Consider the following 18,625-nt stretch of genomic DNA (forward strand, 5'->3'; position numbering starts at 1 on the left):
TATCCATACATAGGTATTAAAGTGTCCTCTTGTTACAGTCCTGGGTATAATAGATGATGGGAGAGATCTCTGTACTGACCCCCGATATATTCATACATAGTTATTAGAGTGCCCCCTTGTTACAGTACTGGGTATAATAGATGACGAGAGAGATCTCTGTACTGACCCCTGATATATGCATACATAGTTATTAGAGCGCACCTTGTTACAGTCCTGGGTATAATAGATGATGGTACAGATCTCTGTACTGACCCCTGATATATCTCTACATAGCTATTATATCGCCCCCTCAGCCGTCTTTTTTTTTTTATAAATTAAATACCCTCTATTTTGTTAACCTCTCTGGGTATTGTAGTCTGCCCATTCCATTTATTACTTTAGTTGCCGCCTTTGTACCCACTCAAGCTCTGATATGTCCTTCTTGAGTACCGGTGCCCAAAACTGTCCACAATATTCCATGTGTGGTCTGACCAGTGACTTGTAAAGAGGCGGAACAATGCTCTTGTCATGCGCTCCTAGACCTCTTTTGATGACCGCCATGACCCTATTTGCCTTGGCAGCAGCTGCCTGACACTGGTTTTTCCAGGTAGGCTTACAGTTTTCTGAGGCCGGAGATGTATGAGAAAAGCGTGCAAAATTTGTGTTGCGAGACACACAAATATGAACCCCACTCTTTTGAATGAGGTCATACATATGAGCGATTTCTCTCTCATCGCATTGTGGCACAAGAAAAAATTGCGTCATGTCTTATCTTTGGGCGCTCCCTCGAAATGACGTGCATCGCTCATTGTTTGCCCACCCATTGTTTTCAATGGGGCCGACGCAGCATTGAAAACAATGGGAAACATTCCTACTTACCCAAAATGATGCAAGGCGGTTTTAACACAAAAACGCCTCTTATCCGCGGGGACATCTCATGTTGGTGAGTGTGATATCGGGCCGAGTTTTATGGCCCGATATCGCACTCGCCCGTGTGTAATTAGCCCGTCATTTTACATGTCAGTGTTCCCCACTGGTTTCCTATTTAGTGTCTAATGGTGACATGTGTTTTCTGCCCATGTGCAGAACCTTACATTTATCAATGTTACCCCTCATCTACTACTTCTCTGCCCCCAACTCATCCAAATCCATTTACAACCATACACAGATCCATACGTACCCGCATTCTGTCCTCTTGTGTTAATATCTTTACATAGCTTTGTATCATATGCAAATATTGATATTTGACAGTGCCCCTCTCAATACTCCTTCCTGTGGTACCCTACTTGTAATGATGACCCCCTCCAATACTGCCCCCTTTGGTACCCCACTTGTCACAGTGATTCTTCCAATTCTACCCCTTGTGGTACCACACTAGTAATGGTGGCCCCTCCAATATTGCTCCTTGTGGTACCCCACTTGTAACAGTGACCCCTCCAATACAGTCCCCAGTGGTACACCACTAGTAAGGGTGACTCGTATAATACTGCCTCCTGCGTTACCCCACTAGTAACAGTGACTCCTCCAATACCATCTCCTGTGGCTTACTGATTTACACACATTCTTGCCCAGACCAAGCATCCTCATGTTACATACCAACCTTTTATGTGACACAGTATCAAAAGCATTGGAAAAGAACAGATACACAAGATCCAGTGACTGACTCTTCACGGTCTAGTTTAGAACTTGCCACCTTGTAGAAGCTGATCAGATTGGTGTGACAGTAGCATCCCCTCATAAACCTATGCTGTTATATAACTATTTTCCTTGAGGTCCTCCAGGATAGCATCTATTAGACACCCTTCAAACATTTGTCACACAATAGAATTAAGATTTACCGGCCGGTAGCTTCCAGTTTTATTTCTTTACTCCTTTTGGAATATTGGCACCAAATTAGCTACGCGCCAATCCAGTGGAACAGATCATGTCACTAATAGTCTTTAAATATGTTAAGCAACGGTCTGCCTTATACATTGCTTTATTTCCTTAGAGCCTGGGAGTGTAAGCCATTGAGTCCAGGTGATTTGTCTAGTTTAATCTTTTTAAGGCGGCTCTGCACTTCCTCCTGGGTTAGACTGGTGACATTTAGTGGAGAGTTTACATTATCACTCTGCATCTCATCTGACATTTCCTTTTCCTCAGTGAATGTCTGGATGGGGTTTTTATATCTTGGAGAAAAAAAGTATTGCATAGATTTGCTTTCTCTTCATCACCCTCTATAATTTTTCCTGCATTATTTATTAAAGGCCAACACTTTCAGTATTAATCTTTTTCCTATTTATATAATTGAAGAACAGTTTTGGGTTAGTTTCACTCTCTTTGGCAATAAGTCTTTCTGTCTCCATCTTTGCTGCTTTTATCTGATTTCTACATAATTTTTTGTCCCCTACAGGTTACTACTGCTGCTTTGTTGCCTTCTGGTTTTAGTAGTTTAAACACTTTCTTTTTGCTGTTTATTGCCCCTTTCATCTTTATTGAGCCCCATTAGTTTTCTCCTCCTCCTAACCCTTTTATTCCTGTAAGGTACAGTCCACTCACTGCAAGTATTTAAGATGATTTTAAACATGTTTGTACTTTTATTTCTGAGGACATTGTCCCAGTCAGTAAAGTTTAGGGCATCTCTGAGCTGGTTAAACTTTGCCTTCCTAATGTTTAGTATTTTTGTAGCTCCATGATAAAACTCACTCTTGAAAAACAAGTTGATATTTACTTTTTGTAGTATGGTTATTATTTCCCAGGTGCCCCCCGACCTGCACCCCTGTTATTCTGTTGAGTCTATTGGTTAATATTAAGTCTAAAATGGTCATCCTTCTTGATGAGTCCTGAACAAATTTAAACAATCCATCCAGATGTTGCCCTTGGACAGATTTGAACCTTGAAATGCAGCACTGCAAGGCAGCAGTACTAATAGCTGAGGTACCACACTTGTCCTTTCTGCTCTTGAGGAGTAGAATTGGAAGAATAGACACAAAGAAAAGATAAAAACATCCAGATGTTGTCCTTGGACAGATATTAACTAAAGATGAGCGAGCATACTCGTCCGAGCTTGATGCTCATTCGAGTATTAGGGTGCTCGAGATGCTCGTTACTCGAGACGAGCACCACGCGGTACTCGTCTCGATTAAACGAGCACTGACCATTGAATTCAATGGAGCTGGCAATACAGCCAGCTCCATTGAAAGCAATGGGCTGCCGGCGATGTCAGGATGAATTTTCGGGAAGGGCTTAAAAATATAAGCCCTTACCTGAAAATCATCCTAAAATGCGTAAAAATAAAAAAAAATGTATACTCACCTTTCCGCTGCAGCCTTAGTTCAGCCGAGTCTGGCCGGCAGTTCTCCTGAACTGCTCTCTGTAGTATTCAGCAGCCGGGGATTTAAAATCCCCGCCTGCTGAATGAGCTGCCTCTGATTGGTCACAGCCTCACCAATCAGAGGCAGCTCTCACTCATACCCATTCATGAATTCATGAATGGGTGAGTGCTGCCTCTGATTGGCTCAGCGCAGAGACCAATCAGGAGCAGCTCTCAGCTGTCATTCAGCTGAGAGCTGCCCCTGATTGGTCCCTGTGCTGAGTCAATCAGAGGCAGCACTCACTCACCCATTCATGAATGGGTGTGAGTGAGAGCTGCCTCTGATTGGTGAGACTGTGACCAATCAGAGGCAGCTCATTCAGCAGGCGGGGATTTTAAATCCCAACCTGCTGAATACTACAGAAAGCAGTTCAGGAGAACTGCCAGCCAAACACGGCTGAACTCCGGGTGCAGCGGAAAGGTGAGTATACATTTTTTTAATTTTTTTATTTTTTTACACATTTTAGGATGATTTTCAGGTAAGGGCTTATATTTCTAAGCCCTTCCCGAAAATTCATCCCGCGCTCGCCGGCAGCCCATTGCTTTCAATGGGCTAACATCGCTCTGTGGCAGAGGAGAACGATCTTTATGCTGACAGTGCGGGGGGGGGGGGGGGGGGGGCTCACTCTTGCCACTATTGTGGCTTAATAGTGAGACCTCGGAGCCCGAAATGCAGCCCTGCATGTTGCTCCTCGCCTACCCTATCCATTTCTGTGTTTTTTACATGACTTTGGTGATTTGCTAAGATTTTCACAAATGAAAACCTTAGCGGACCACCTGTCATATATAAAAATGCTCGAGTCGCCCATTGTTCAATGGGGTTCGTTACTCGAAACGAACTCTCGAGCATCACTGAAAGTTCAACTTGAGTAACGAGCACTCGAGCATTTTGGTGCTCGCTCATCTCTAATATTAACCTAAAACTCTGGCACTGCATAGCAGCAATGCTAACAGCTGAGCCACCACGCTTGTCTGTTATGCTCATCAGGAAGAGGGGAACAACAAGAATATAAACCCCGCCCCACACCTGCCGCCCAGCTGCTATGTACATTGCCTTTGTGGAGGGGGAAAAGAGGACATCTGTGCAGCAACAAGATGTTGTTGGCCTGCAGAATGCAGCAGAGCAGGGGGTCGGAGCACAAGATCGCCTACTCAGAAGAGCTGCGCCCAGCACAAGCACAGACCTCATGCAGGGAGAACGAGAGAGACTGACACCCTTACAGGGAGTACGGCCAGTAACTGACAGGTGCAGGCTGCGGAGAGACGATGGCTCGGCGCTGCGGAGATGGTAGCATGGCAGGCAATCCACTGCTGGGGGCATCAGCAGGGTGTTCCCTGTCGCTGAGGCCAGCTAACCTATGTCCCCACCTACAGTTCTGGTGGAGACATGATGCACCAGTACCGTTCCCAGCTGCCTACTGGAGCACTTGAGGAATATGGATAGAGTGAAGCTTCTATATGGATACAGATGGTCACTGTCAGTCCTACAGATTGAAATTACGGTGAACCCGTCTCTACAGATCTGCTTACTGCTTGTGATTGCAGCCATTACAGAAAGCTGCGCGGTGAAGATGGTTCTTGTGTATTTGGATACTGCTTGTTCTAAAGATAAACGCTGGATGAGCCCTGCGTGCTGCACGAGGCGGAAGGTCATTAATGGAGGAGCTCTGCTTCTTCCACACGTTTCTACTTCTTCTGCTTCTCAGGAACAAATGAACATCTGGTTCATTGAATGTTACTTTTCGTCAGTTGTTTCCAGGATTCAACGGTGGTTTCTTGTAGTGTATAAATACAGGATGGTCTAATCCTAATGGCATTGTATCTTTGCGCGTCTTTCTCAAAAATCACAGGAAGGAATTACATTGGACGGATGTGTTGCATTGTCTGAGTCTTAGGAAGTTACTACTTCCTAGTAAGGGGCTTCTGCAGCTCACTGGAGTACTTTATGTAATGTAGCTGGTCTGCAATGTTGTAGCTTCTGTTCTATATACATTTTGTCAAAGCAATCCAGTAGGACATAGGAGCCATTCAGAATAATAAAGGGGTTGTCTCACCACAGAGAACTCATTGGGAAACAGCTGATTTTGCTTAGAAAAGCTGTGAGAATGGGGGTCCCTTATCCCACTCTCATCTTCCCTGTGGGGTCACTTCACCTGCCGCAGTGCATGTGTAGTGCCCCTCCATTCATCGGGACTCATTGGGACTGTTGGAAGATGAGCGCTTGTACTCAGCTATTTCCATCAGCACCATTGAAATGAATGGAGCAGTATTGCGCTTCTGTGACTACTACTCCGTGCAATCTCCATGTCACTGCGAATGGGTGCAGTGAGCCCACAGTGACAAGAAGAGGGGAACATAGGACCCTCCTTCTTGGGATCAGTGGGTGTGGCTGGCACAACGCCATTAGCATCACAATCTGATCATTGGTTGCGCTTTTACATTAGTAAACACCTAATTATTCATTATTACATGTGCACATAGGTCATACATGAAGGGCCAGTGCCAGCACCTGGCAAACCCGGGCGGGTGCTGGGGTCAACTACTGCAGGGGTCCAGGAGGGGAAGCGGGCCTGAACTGCAGGGTCAGTACAACAGTTGGCTCAGTTGGTGCTCAGCGCCACTCTCCCGGCTGACTTTTGGGTTAAAATTGGTATCTATATGTAAAGGAGGGCATCTATAACTGAAAATGGGGTATTTATATGTGAAAGGGGACATCTATATGTCAAATAGGGTATCTAGATGTGAAAGGTGGCATCTGTATGTAAAATGGGGGCATATGTATATAAAATGGCGGCATCTTTATGCAAAAGGGGGAATCTATATGTAAAAGGTTGCATCTATATGTGAAAGGGGGTATCTCTAAGTGAAAGGGAACATTTATATGTGAAAAGTGGCATCTACCCTGTTTCCCTGAAAATAAGCCCTACCATGATTTTTCGAGCTTGTCAGGGAGGCTTTAAATATATACCCTGAAAATAAGCCCTAGGTGCATTACATAAAAAAGGAATACATTACCTAGCAGGCTCGGTAATGCCACAGTTCAGCCAATTCATAAATCCCGCCTCCACAACATGTTGGCTGTGATTAGTTCTTCGACCTCTGCTCAGCCAATCAATGCAGCGCTCGATGAACGAATCACAGCCATCACATTGGTTCATCAAGCACTGCATTGCTTCCTGGAGGCGGGATTTATGAATCCCGTAACCAGGAAGTGATATTCTGCAAGTGGCCGAGGACTGCAGGAAGCACGTTACAGATCCGAGAGCAGTGGGAGGGACCCGGATGAAGCTTGCTATGTAAGTATAATAAGAGACATCCTGAAAATAAGACCTAGCACCTTTTTTGGGGGCAAAAATTAATATAAGATTGTCTTATATTCGTGGAAACACGGTATATGTAAAAGTAAAAGGTGACATATATATATATATATATATATATATATATATATATATAAACAGTGGCATCTTTATGTAAAAGGGGGCAATTATATGTGAAAGAGTGCAGAGAGTGGCAGCTATATGTGAAAAGGATATCTATATGTGAAAGGTGGCCTCGTATGGCACAGAGTGTAAGCTCTTGCCTATGACCTGGTTGCAAGTTCAATCCCCGTGTGATTTAGGTAGCCGGCTCAAGGTTGACTCAGCCTTCCATCCTTCCAAGGTCGGTAAAATGAGAACCCAGCTTGGTGGGGGGTAATAAATAATAATTACCTGAAAGTGCTGCGGAATAAGTTGGCGCTATACAAATACCGAGATTTATTTTTTATTTTATATATAAAATTGGCATCTATATGTAAATAATGGCATCTTTATGTAAAAAGGAGCAACAAAATGTGAAAGGGGGCAGAAAGTGGCATCTATATGTAAAGGGGGCAAGCAGTGGCAAATCTAAAAGGGGCAATAAGTGTCATTATATCGAATAGCTCATTACAATAACTAAGCCAGGCCCTTGTATCACGACTGATGCAGAGACAGGAAGAGGGGCTCCCTGAGACACTATTGTCCGAGGGCCCACATAAACCTGCAGCCGGCCTGCATACATGGTAACTATGCAGTGCGATTTCATGAGAGGCAGGCAAGCTGAATTTAATGCTATTTCTCCCAAAATGTTCTCATACAGTACTTTGCTCTCATTTTCACCTCATCATGTGATAATCCTGTCGTTTTTGATTCAAGAAGCTATATTTTTTTGCCTAGGCAACATAAAAGGGTTGTGAATATCCGCAGAACAGAGGGGTCTGTGTTCCCAGCGGGCCGCCATCTGGGCTTGTTTATTTGTGTTTTCAACTTTCTGCTCTGGGATTTTGGCTGCCCGGGCATCCTAGAGACGGAGGCCTCTTGTAGAGCGGGCTCTGCTAGAAGTCTGCAAGGAAAGAAGTGAGAAGCCAGGAAAAACGGCTGTTGCCCGGCTTATTCCTTGTCTTACAGAACTCTGCAATCCTCAGCTATTTTTCAGAATTTCTGTCCTGTACTCTATTTTTCATATTCTATGGAGAAAGATCGAGTTATCTACCACGAGAGGACAGAGGTGTAACGTTAAGCTCCTGGGCCCCAATGCAAAATCTGTAACGGGGCCCCAACTATAATGCTTTATTCATAGTACTGGGTTCCCTATATGGAGAAGAGAGGCCTTATGGGCCGCCTAAAGCTCCTGGGCCTGGGTGCAACCGCATCCCTGCATCCTCTATAGTTACACCCCTAGGAACACCTAAGTACTGGCGGCAGAAATAAGACCTGTATGGAGCTGCAATTCTAAGATCTTCTGTTGGACTTAACACCAAAAGGTTTGTAACTGATTATCCGTCCCTCATGCATCAGTTACTGTACACTTCTATGCACATTTTTTCTCGAAGCGTGCAGGTAATTTAGTGCAGATTTTGGCGCGGATCTGCAAGAGATTTCACTCTTTCAATTCAATTCAAACTGGAGTGACATCTGCTGCAGATCTGCACCAAACTCCGCACCAGATCAGCTACATGTGAACGCGCACTAAAGCACACAGGGCGGATTTGTCGTGGATTTTCTGTGCGGACCTTGGAAGATCCACGACATTTACAGTAGCAGCAAAGTGGATTATATTTTGAAAATCTTGTTCACATGCTACGGAAAAAACCCACCCAAAACCGGTGTGAAAATTGACATCCGGTGCCAAATGTAATTCCACTGCATGTCATTTGTGTCAGTGTTTATGGTTGCAGAATTCATCTCTACTTAATGAGGGAGTCAAATCCGCACCAAAATCTGGGTTTTGAGGCAGACGTTACGCCGTGGATGTGCTGCAGAATGTCCACTACGGACGCCCTGTGTGAACCCAGCCTAAGATGCCAGAAGGTAAGTACAGTAAGAGAGGAATAACGGTAAGCACAGCTGATAGGGGAATGGAACCTACCTTCTAGGGAGAAGTCTAGTAAGACGTACTCATATGCCAAGTCGTTTTTTGTTTCTACTTGTGGCCTTTTTAGTGTTGAGAAGATTTTTCCAGGACTGCTGTCATCGGAATCCTCCAGCTTCCTCAGTCCACACCCCATGGCAAAACTTGCTTGCAGTAAACTCAGACAAAAGAAGATAGAGCTGACGAAGGGATCCTCTTCCATATACATTTACTCATATTCCATCCTCGAAGGGCGCAGATTGTGAAGGTCTTCTCCGCTGGGTTTCAGAAGCATGGCTCTACCTGATTTCCCATGCAGACTCCGTGGGAGAGCTCTTGAATTCAGCTACACAGACATTCAAAGAGTTTAGAGAAGACTTTTCATGCCACGTCAAATTACAGCCAGCCCCCTCGCCTCTCTGTGCAGCAGACACCAATAGTTCTTTGTCCCCCCGGCCGTCCTCCCCTTTTGGCGAGCATTTGGGAAGGCAATTAAGAGCCGACATATAAGGGGGAAGACTTTCTATTCAGTTCCTCCTACAAGAATACAGCTAGTTCTTTACAATTCATATCATGCCAGAGCCCTTATAGAAATGTTATATCTGTGGCATCTTAATGAGAGAGATTCAGGAGAACTGTCCTATATGAACTGTTAACTCGGTCTGCCAGAATGTGGCCCTTACACATGATCTCTGAGAACAAGAGGTATAAAAGAATCAAAAACTGCTGTTCTTTATCACTTATGTTTTCAGAAGTTTTCTTTGGAAGCCAATTGAAGTAAATAGGAGAGAGATGCAGTACCGTTCCCGACCACAGCATAGAAGAGGAAGCGGTACTTCTTCCAAAACACCCCGACTCCCTGACATAGTAACAGTGTGTAAGGAGGAAAAAAGACCCATGTCCATCCAGATCAGCCTATCAAGCCCTGACACTGACCCAGATGGAGGCAAAAAAAAGCAATGTTTTATAAATAGATGATGGGAGAGATCCCTGTACTGACCCCTGATATATCTATACATAGTTATTAGAGCGCCCCCTTGGTACAGTCCTGGGTATAATAGATGATGGGAGAGATCTCTGTACTGACCCCTGATATATCTATACACAGTTATTAGAGCGCCCCCTTGTTATAGTCCTGGGTATAATAGATGATGGGAGAGATCCCTGTACTGACCCCTGATATATCTATACATAGTTATTAGAGCGCCCCCTTGGTACAGTCCTGGGTATAATAGATGATGGGAGAGATCTCTGTACTGACCCCTGATATATCTATACATAGTTATTAGAGCGCCCCCTTGGTACAGTCCTGGGTATAATAGATGATGGGAGAGATCTCTGTACTGACCCCTGATATATCTATACATAGTTATTAGAGCGCCTCCTTGTTACAGTCCTGGGTATAAATAGATGATGGGAGAGATCTCTGTACTGACCCCTGATGTATTTATAAACAGTAATTAGAGCGCCCACTTGTTACAGTCCTGGGTATAATAGATGATGGGAGAGATCTCTGTACTGATCCCTGATATAGCTATACATAGTTATTAGAGCGCCCCCTTGTTACAGTCCTGGATATAATAGATGATGGGAGAGATCTCTGTACTGACCCCTGATATATTATACATAGTTATTAGAGCGCCCCCTTGTTACAGTCCTGGATATAATAGATGATTGGAGAGATCTCTGTACTGACCCCTGATGCATCTATAAACAGTAATTAGAGCGCCCCCTTGTTACAGTCCTGGGTATAATAGATGATGGGAGAGATCTCTGTATTGATCCCTGATATAGCTATACATAGTTATTAGAGCGCCCCCTTGTTACAGTCCTGGGTATAATAGATTATGGGAAACCTCTCTGTACTGACCCGTGATATGTCTATACATAGTTATTAGAGCGCCCCCTTGTTACAGTCCTGGATATAATAGATGATGGGAGAGATCTCTGTACTGACCTGTCATATATCTATACATGGTTATTAGAGGGTTTCTTGTTACACTCCTGGGTATAATAGATGATAGGAGAGATCTATGTACTGACCCCTGATATATCTGTACATAGTTATTAGAGTTTTCCCTTATTAAAGTACTGGGTATCCTAGATGATGGGAGAGATCTCTGTACTGACCCCTGATATATCTATACATAGTTATTAGAGCGCCCCCTTGTTACAGTCCTGGATATAATAGATGATGGGAGAGATCTCTGTACTGACCCCTGATGTATTTATAAACAGTAATTAGAGCGCCCACTTGTTACAGTCCTGGGTATAATAGATGATGGGAGAGCTCTCTGTACTGATCCCTGATATAGCTATACATAGTTATTAGAGCGCCCCCTTGTTACAGTCCTGGGTATAATAGATGATGGGAAACCTCTCTGTACTGACCCGTGATATGTCTATACATAGTTATTAGAGCGCCCTCTTGTTACAGTCCTGGATATAATAGATGATGGGAGAGATCTCTGTACTGACCCCTGATATATTATACATAGTTATTAGAGCGCCCCCTTGTTACAGTCCTGGATATAATAGATGATAGGAGAGATCTCTGTACTGACCCCTGATGTATCTATAAACAGTAATTAGAGCGCCCCCTTGTTACAGTCCTGGGTATAATAGATGATGGGAGAGATCTCTGTACTGATCCCTGATATAGCTATACATAGTTATTAGAGCGCCCCCTTGTTACAGTCCTGGGTATAATAGATTATGGGAAACCTCTCTGTACTGACCCGTGATATGTCTATACATAGTTATTAGAGCGCCCCCTTGTTACAGTCCTGGGTGCAAATAGATGAGGCAAATAAAATACTACAGCCTGTGGTTGCTCTACTGGTAACGATGACCCGACCAACACTGACACCTATGGTACCCCACTGGTAATGTTGAGGAGAATCTACCTCTCCTCTCTGTGCAAGTACCAAGAAGAATCTACCTAACCTCTCTGTGCATGTACTGAGGAGAATCTACCTCACCTCTCTGTGCATATAGTGAGGAGAATCTACCTCTCCTCTGTGTCTGTATAATAAGGAGAAGCTAGCACACATATGTGTATTAATATTGAGGAGAATCTACCTCCCCTCTCTGTGTATATGTACTGAGAAGAATCAACCTCCCCTCTCTGTGTATATGTACTGTAGAGAATCAACCTCCCCTCTCTGTGTATATGTACTGAGGAGAATCAACCTCCCCTCTCTGTGTATATGTACTGAGGAGAATCAACCTCCCCTCTCTGTGTATATGTACTGAGGAGAATCAACCTCCCCTCTCTGTGTATATGTACTGAGGAGAATCAACCTCCCCTCTCTGTGTATATGTACTGAGGAGAATCAACCTCCCCTCTCTGTGTATATGTACTGAGGAGAATCAACCTCCCCTCTCTGTGTATATGTACTGAGGAGAATCAACCTCCCCTCTCTGTGTATATGTACTGAGGAGAATCAACCTCCCCTCTCTGTGTATATATACTGAGGAGAATCTACCACACATCTATGTATATATACTGAGGAGAATCTACCTCCCCTCTCTGTGTATATACGGAGGAGAATCTACCTCCCCTCTCTGTTTATATACGGAGGAGAATCTACTTCCCCTCTCTGTTTATATACGGAGGAGAATCTACCTCCCCTCTCTGTGTATATACGGAGGAGAATCTACCTCCCCTCTCTGTGTATTTACGGAGGAGATTCTTCCTCCCCTCTCTGTGTATTTACGGAGGAGAATCTTCCTCCCCTCTCTGTTAATATACGGAGGAGAATCTATCTCCCCTCTCTGTGTATATACGGAGGAGAATCTACCTCCCCTCTATGTGTATATACGGAGGAGAATCTACCTCCCCTCTCTGTGTATATACGGAGGAGAATCTACCTCCCCTCTCTGTGTATATACAGAAGAGAATCTACCTCCCCTCTCTGTGTATATACGGAGGAGAATCTACCTCCCCTCTCTGTGTATATACGGAGGAGAATCTACCTCCCCTCTATGTGTTGTAGCAAGCTGGGTACACTTGCCTGCGGATCGCCGGCCTCTTGCACATGAAAACGGCACACCACACGTGTAGAAACTGCTCAGGAGATGTGGATTTCTTTATCTTGCTCCTGACAGCCTTTATTTGTCATCACCGCAATCACAAAACACAGCAATATCAGCCATTGTCAATATACACCATCCATATGCACCCCACTTGGCTGTGGGTCCACGGTTGTCGCCCCTGTCGGAGTCTGGCCTCTGCTAGGCCACCAGGCTGCAGCACCTAACTATGCTGCACTGGTCCGCTCTCTTGCTTTTGCAGGAACTGGCTTTTATCTGGTTCCTTCTCCACCCCGTGGTGTTATCCTAGCAACAGAGGTCCTGTCTGCAGCCCTCTACAAGCCCTTCTGTGTTGTGCACCTCTACAGTGTATATAGTGAGGAGAATCTACCTCCCCTCTCTGTGCATGTACTGAGAAGAATCTACGTCCCCTCTCTGTGCATGTACTGAGGAGAATCTACCTGCCCTCTCTGTGCATGTACTGAGGAGAATCTACCAGCCCTCTCTGTGCATGTACTGAGGAGAATCTACCTCCCCTCTCTGTGCATGTACTGAGGAGAATCTACCTCCCCTCTCTGTGCATATAGTGAGGAGAATCTACCTCCCCTCTCTGTGCATATAGTGAGGAGTATCTACCTCCCCTCTCTGTGCATATACTGAGGAGAATCTACCTCCCCTCTCTGTGTATATACTGAGCAGACTCCACCTCACCTCTATGTGTATATACTGAGGAGACTCTGCCTCACCTCTCTGTGCATATATTGAGGAGAATCTACCTCCAGTCTCTGTACATATAGTGAGGAGAATCTACCTCCCCTCTGTGTCTGTATACTGAAGAGAATCTACCTCCCCTCTCTGTGCATGTACTGAGGAGAATCTACCTCCCATCTCTGTGCAAGTACTGAGAAGAATCTACCTCCCCTCTCTGTGCAAGTACTGAGAAGAATCTACCTCCCCTCTCTGTGCATGTACTGAGGAGAATCTACCTCCCCTCTCTGTGCGTATACTGAGGAGAATCTACCTCCCCTCTCTGTGCATATAGTGAGGAGAATCTACCTCTCCTCTGTGTCTGTATAATGAGGAGAATCTACCACACATCTGTGTATTAATATTGAGGAGAATCTACCTCCCCTCTCTGTGTATATATACTGAGGAGAATCAACCTCCCCTCCCTGTGTATATATACTGCGGAGTATCAACCTCCCCTCCCTGTGAATATATACTGAGGAGAATCAACCTCCCCTCCCTGTGTATATGTACTGAGGAGAAGCAACCTTCCCTCTCTGTGTATATGTACTGAGGAGAATCAACCTCCCCTCTCTGTGTATATGAACTGAGGAGAATGAACCTCCCCTCTCTGTGTATATGTACTGAGGAGAATCAACCTCCCCTCTCTGTGTATATATATTGAGGAGAATCTACCACACATCTGTGTATATATACGGAGAAGAATCAACCTCCCCTCTCTGTGCATATACGGAGGAGAATCTACCTCCCCCTATCTGTGTATATATGGAAGAGAATCTACCTCCCCTCTCTGTGTATATACGGAAGAGAATCTACCTCCCCTCTCTGTGTATATACGGAAGAGAATCTACCTCCCCTCTCTGTGTATATACGGAAGAGAATCTATCTCCCCTCTCTGTGTATATACGGAAGAGAATCTACCTCCCCTCTCGGTGTATATACGGAAAAGAATCTACCTCCCCTCTCTGTGTATTTTCGGAAGAGAATCTACCTCCCCGCTCTGTGTACATACGGAGGAGAATCTACCTCCCCTCTCTGTGTATATACTGAGAAGAATCTACCTCCCCTCTCTGTGTATATACTGAGGAGAATCTACCTCCCCTCTCTGTGTATATACTGAGGAGAATCTACCTCCCCTCTCTGTGTATATACGGAGGAGAATCTACTTCCCCTCTCTGTGTATATACAGAGGAGAATCTATCTCCCATCTCTGTGTATATACGGAGGAAAATCTACCTCCCCTCTCTGTGTATATACGGAGGAGAATCTACCTCCCCCTCTCTGTGTATTTACGGAGGAGAATCTACCTCCCCCTCTCTGTGTATTTACGGAGGAGAATCTACCTCCCCTCTCTGTGTATATACGGAGGAGAATCTACCTCCCCTCTCTGTGTATATATGGAAGAGAATCTACCTCCCGTCTCTGTGTATATACGGAAGAGAATCTACCTCCCCTCTCTGTGTATATACGGAAGAGAATCTACCTCCCCTCTCTGTGTATATACGGAGGAGAATCTACCTCCCTCTCTGTGTATATGTACTGAGGAGAATCTACATCCCTCTCTGTGTATATGTACTGAGGAGAATCAACCTCCCCTCTCTGTGTATATGTACTGAGGAGAATCAACCTCCCCTCTCTGTGTATATGTACTGAGGAGAATCAACCTCCCCTCTCTGTGTATATATACTGAGGAGAATCTACTACACATCTCTGTATATATGGAGGAGAATCTACCTCCCCTCTCTGTGTATATACGGAGGGGAATCTACCTCCCCTCTCTGTGTATATACGGAGGAGAATCTACCTCCCTCTCTGTGTATATACGGAGGAGAATCTACCGCCCCTCTCTGTGTATATACGGAGGAGAATCTACCTCCCTCTCTGTGTATATACGGAGGATAATCTACCTCCCCTCTCTGTGTATATACTGAGCAGAATCTAACTCCCCTCTCTGTGTATATACTAAGGAGAATGTACCAGACATCTGTGTGTATATACTAAGGAAAATCTACCTCACCTCTATGGGCGTATACTGAGGAGAATTTACCCCACCTTCCTGTGTGTATACTGAAGAGAATCTACCTCACCTCTATGTGTATATATTGAGGAGAATCTACCTCTCCTCCATGTGTATATACTGAGGAGAATCTACCTCCCCTCCCTCTGTGTATATGCTGAGGAGAATCTACCTCCCCTTCTTATGTTTATGTAGTGAGGAGAATCTACCTCCCCTCTATGTTTATATAGTGAAGAGAATCTACCTCCCCTCTATGTTTATATAGTGGGGAGAATCTACCTACCCTCTATGTGTATATACTGAAGAGAATCTACCTCCCCCCTATGTTTATATACTGAGGAGAATCTACCTCCCGTCTGTGTGTATATACTGAGGAGCATCTACCTCACCTCTCTGTGTATATACTGAGGAGAATCTACCAAACATCTGTGTGTATATACTGAGGAGAATCTACCTCCCCTCCCTGTGTATATACTGAGGGAAATCTACATCCTCTCCCTGTGTATATACTGAGGAAAATCTACTTCACCTCTATGTGTATATACTGAGGAGAATCTACCTCCCCTTTTTTTTTTATACTGAGAAGAATCTACCTCCCCTCTATGTGTTATAGCAAGCTGGGTACACTTGCCTGCGGATCGCCGACCAATCTTGCACATGGAAATGGCACACCACATGTGTGGAAACTGCTCAGGAGATGTGGATTTCTTTCTCTGGTTCCTGACAGCCTTTATTTGTCATCACCGCCATCACAAAACACAGCAATATCATCCAGCATCAATATACACCGTCCATATCCACCCCACTTGGGTGTATGTCCAGGGTTGTCGCCCCTGTTGGACTCTGGCCTCTGCTAGGCCACCAGGCTGCAGCACCTAACTCTGCTGCACTGGTCCTCTCTCTTGCTTTTGGCAGGAACTAGCTTTTATCTGGTTCCTTCTCCACCACTTGGTGTTACCCTAGCAGCAGGGGTCCTCTCTACAGCCCTCTACAAGCCCTTCTGTGTTGTGCACCTCTACAGTGTATATAGTGAGGAGAATCTAGCTCCCCTCTCTGTGCATGTACTGAGAAGAATCTAGCTCCCCTCTCTGTGTATGTACTGAGGAGAATCTGGCTCCCCTTTCAGTGTATGTACTGAGAAGAATCTGGCTTCCCTTTCAGTGCATGTACTGAGAAGAATCTAGCTCCCCTCTCTGTGCATGTACTGAGTAGAATCTACCTCCCCTTTCTGTGCATGTACTGAGTAGAATCGACCTCCCCTCTCTATGCACAGAGAGGGGAGGTAGATTCTCCTCAATATATGCATAGTGAGGAGAATCGACCTCCCGTCTCTGTGCGCATAGTGAGGAGAATCGACCTCCCCTCTCGGCGCGCATAGTGAGGAGAATCGACCTCCCCTCTCGGCGCGCACAGTGAGGAGAATTTTCCTCCCCTCTCGGCGCGCATAGTCAGGAGAATCTTCCTCCCCTCTCGGCGCGCATAGTGAGGAGAATCTTCCTCCCCTCTCGGCGTGCATAGTGAGGAGAATCTTCCTCCCCTCTCGGCGCGCATAGTGAGGAGAATCTTTCTCCCCTCTCGGCGCGCATAGTGAGGAGAATCTTCCTCCCCTCTCGGCGTACATAGTGAGGAGAATCTACCTCCCCTCTCGGCGTATATAGTGAGGAGAATCTACCTCTCCTCTGTGTCTGTATAATGAGGAGAATCTACCACACATCTGTGTATTAATATTGAGGAGAATCTACCTCCCCTCTCTGTGTATATATACTGAGGAGAATCAACCTCCCCTCCCTGTGTATATATACTGCGGAGCATCAACCTCCCCTCCCTGTGAATATATACTGAGGAGAATCAACCTCCCCTCCCTGTGTATATGTACTGAGGAGAAGCAACCTTCCCTCTCTGTGTATATGTACTGAGGAGAATCAACCTCCCCTCTCTGTGTATATGAACTGAGGAGAATGAACCTCCCCTCTCTGTGTATATGTACTGAGGAGAATCAACCTCCCCTCTCTGTGTATATATATTGAGGAGAATCTACCACACATCTGTGTATATATACGGAGAAGAATCAACCTCCCCTCTCTGTGCATATACGGAGGAGAATCTACCTCCCCCTATCTGTGTATATATGGAAGAGAATCTACCTCCCCTCTCTGTGTATATACGGAAGAGAATCTACCTCCCCTCTCTGTGTATATACGGAAGAGAATCTACCTCCCCTCTCTGTGTATATACGGAAGAGAATCTACCTCCCCTCTCTGTGTATATACGGAAGAGAATCTACCTCCCCTCTCGGTGTATATACGGAAAAGAATCTACCTCCCCTCTCTGTGTATTTTCGGAAGAGAATCTACCTCCCCGCTCTGTGTACATACGGAGGAGAATCTACCTCCCCTCTCTGTGTATATACTGAGAAGAATCTACCTCCCCTCTCTGTGTATATACTGAGGAGAATCTACCTCCCCTCTCTGTGTATATACTGAGGAGAATCTACCTCCCCTCTCTGTGTATATACGGAGGAGAATCTACTTCCCCTCTCTGTGTATATACAGAGGAGAATCTATCTCCCATCTCTGTGTATATACGGAGGAAAATCTACCTCCCCTCTCTGTGTATATACGGAGGAGAATCTACCTCCCCCTCTCTGTGTATTTACGGAGGAGAATCTACCTCCCCCTCTCTGTGTATTTACGGAGGAGAATCTACCTCCCCTCTCTGTGTATATACGGAGGAGAATCTACCTCCCCTCTCTGTGTATATATGGAAGAGAATCTACCTCCCGTCTCTGTGTATATACGGAAGAGAATCTACCTCCCCTCTCTGTGTATATACGGAAGAGAATCTACCTCCCCTCTCTGTGTATATACGGAGGAGAATCTACCTCCCTCTCTGTGTATATGTACTGAGGAGAATCTACATCCCTCTCTGTGTATATGTACTGAGGAGAATCAACCTCCCCTCTCTGTGTATATGTACTGAGGAGAATCAACCTCCCCTCTCTGTGTATATGTACTGAGGAGAATCAACCTCCCCTCTCTGTGTATATATACTGAGGAGAATCTACTACACATCTCTGTATATATGGAGGAGAATCTACCTCCCCTCTCTGTGTATATACGGAGGGG

At 45.1% G+C, this 18,625-nt stretch overlaps 1 protein-coding gene across 1 annotated transcript in view; it reads right to left on the bottom strand.

Annotated features, from left to right (window-relative positions):
* Positions 1-9,126, bottom strand: part of RFTN2 (raftlin family member 2) — an 85,953-nt gene extending 76,827 nt beyond the window's left edge. The window contains exon 1 of the mRNA XM_066577149.1: positions 8,720-9,126. Within this exon, the coding sequence (XP_066433246.1) occupies positions 8,720-8,930 (211 nt within the window). The 5' untranslated portion in view covers positions 8,931-9,126. The remainder of the gene's footprint in view (positions 1-8,719) is intronic.
* Positions 9,127-18,625: the final 9,499 nt, after the last annotated feature.

The sequence above is a fragment of the Eleutherodactylus coqui genome, chromosome 8, assembly GCF_035609145.1.
Source record: "Eleutherodactylus coqui strain aEleCoq1 chromosome 8, aEleCoq1.hap1, whole genome shotgun sequence".
Classification (NCBI taxonomy): Eukaryota; Metazoa; Chordata; class Amphibia; order Anura; family Eleutherodactylidae; genus Eleutherodactylus; species Eleutherodactylus coqui.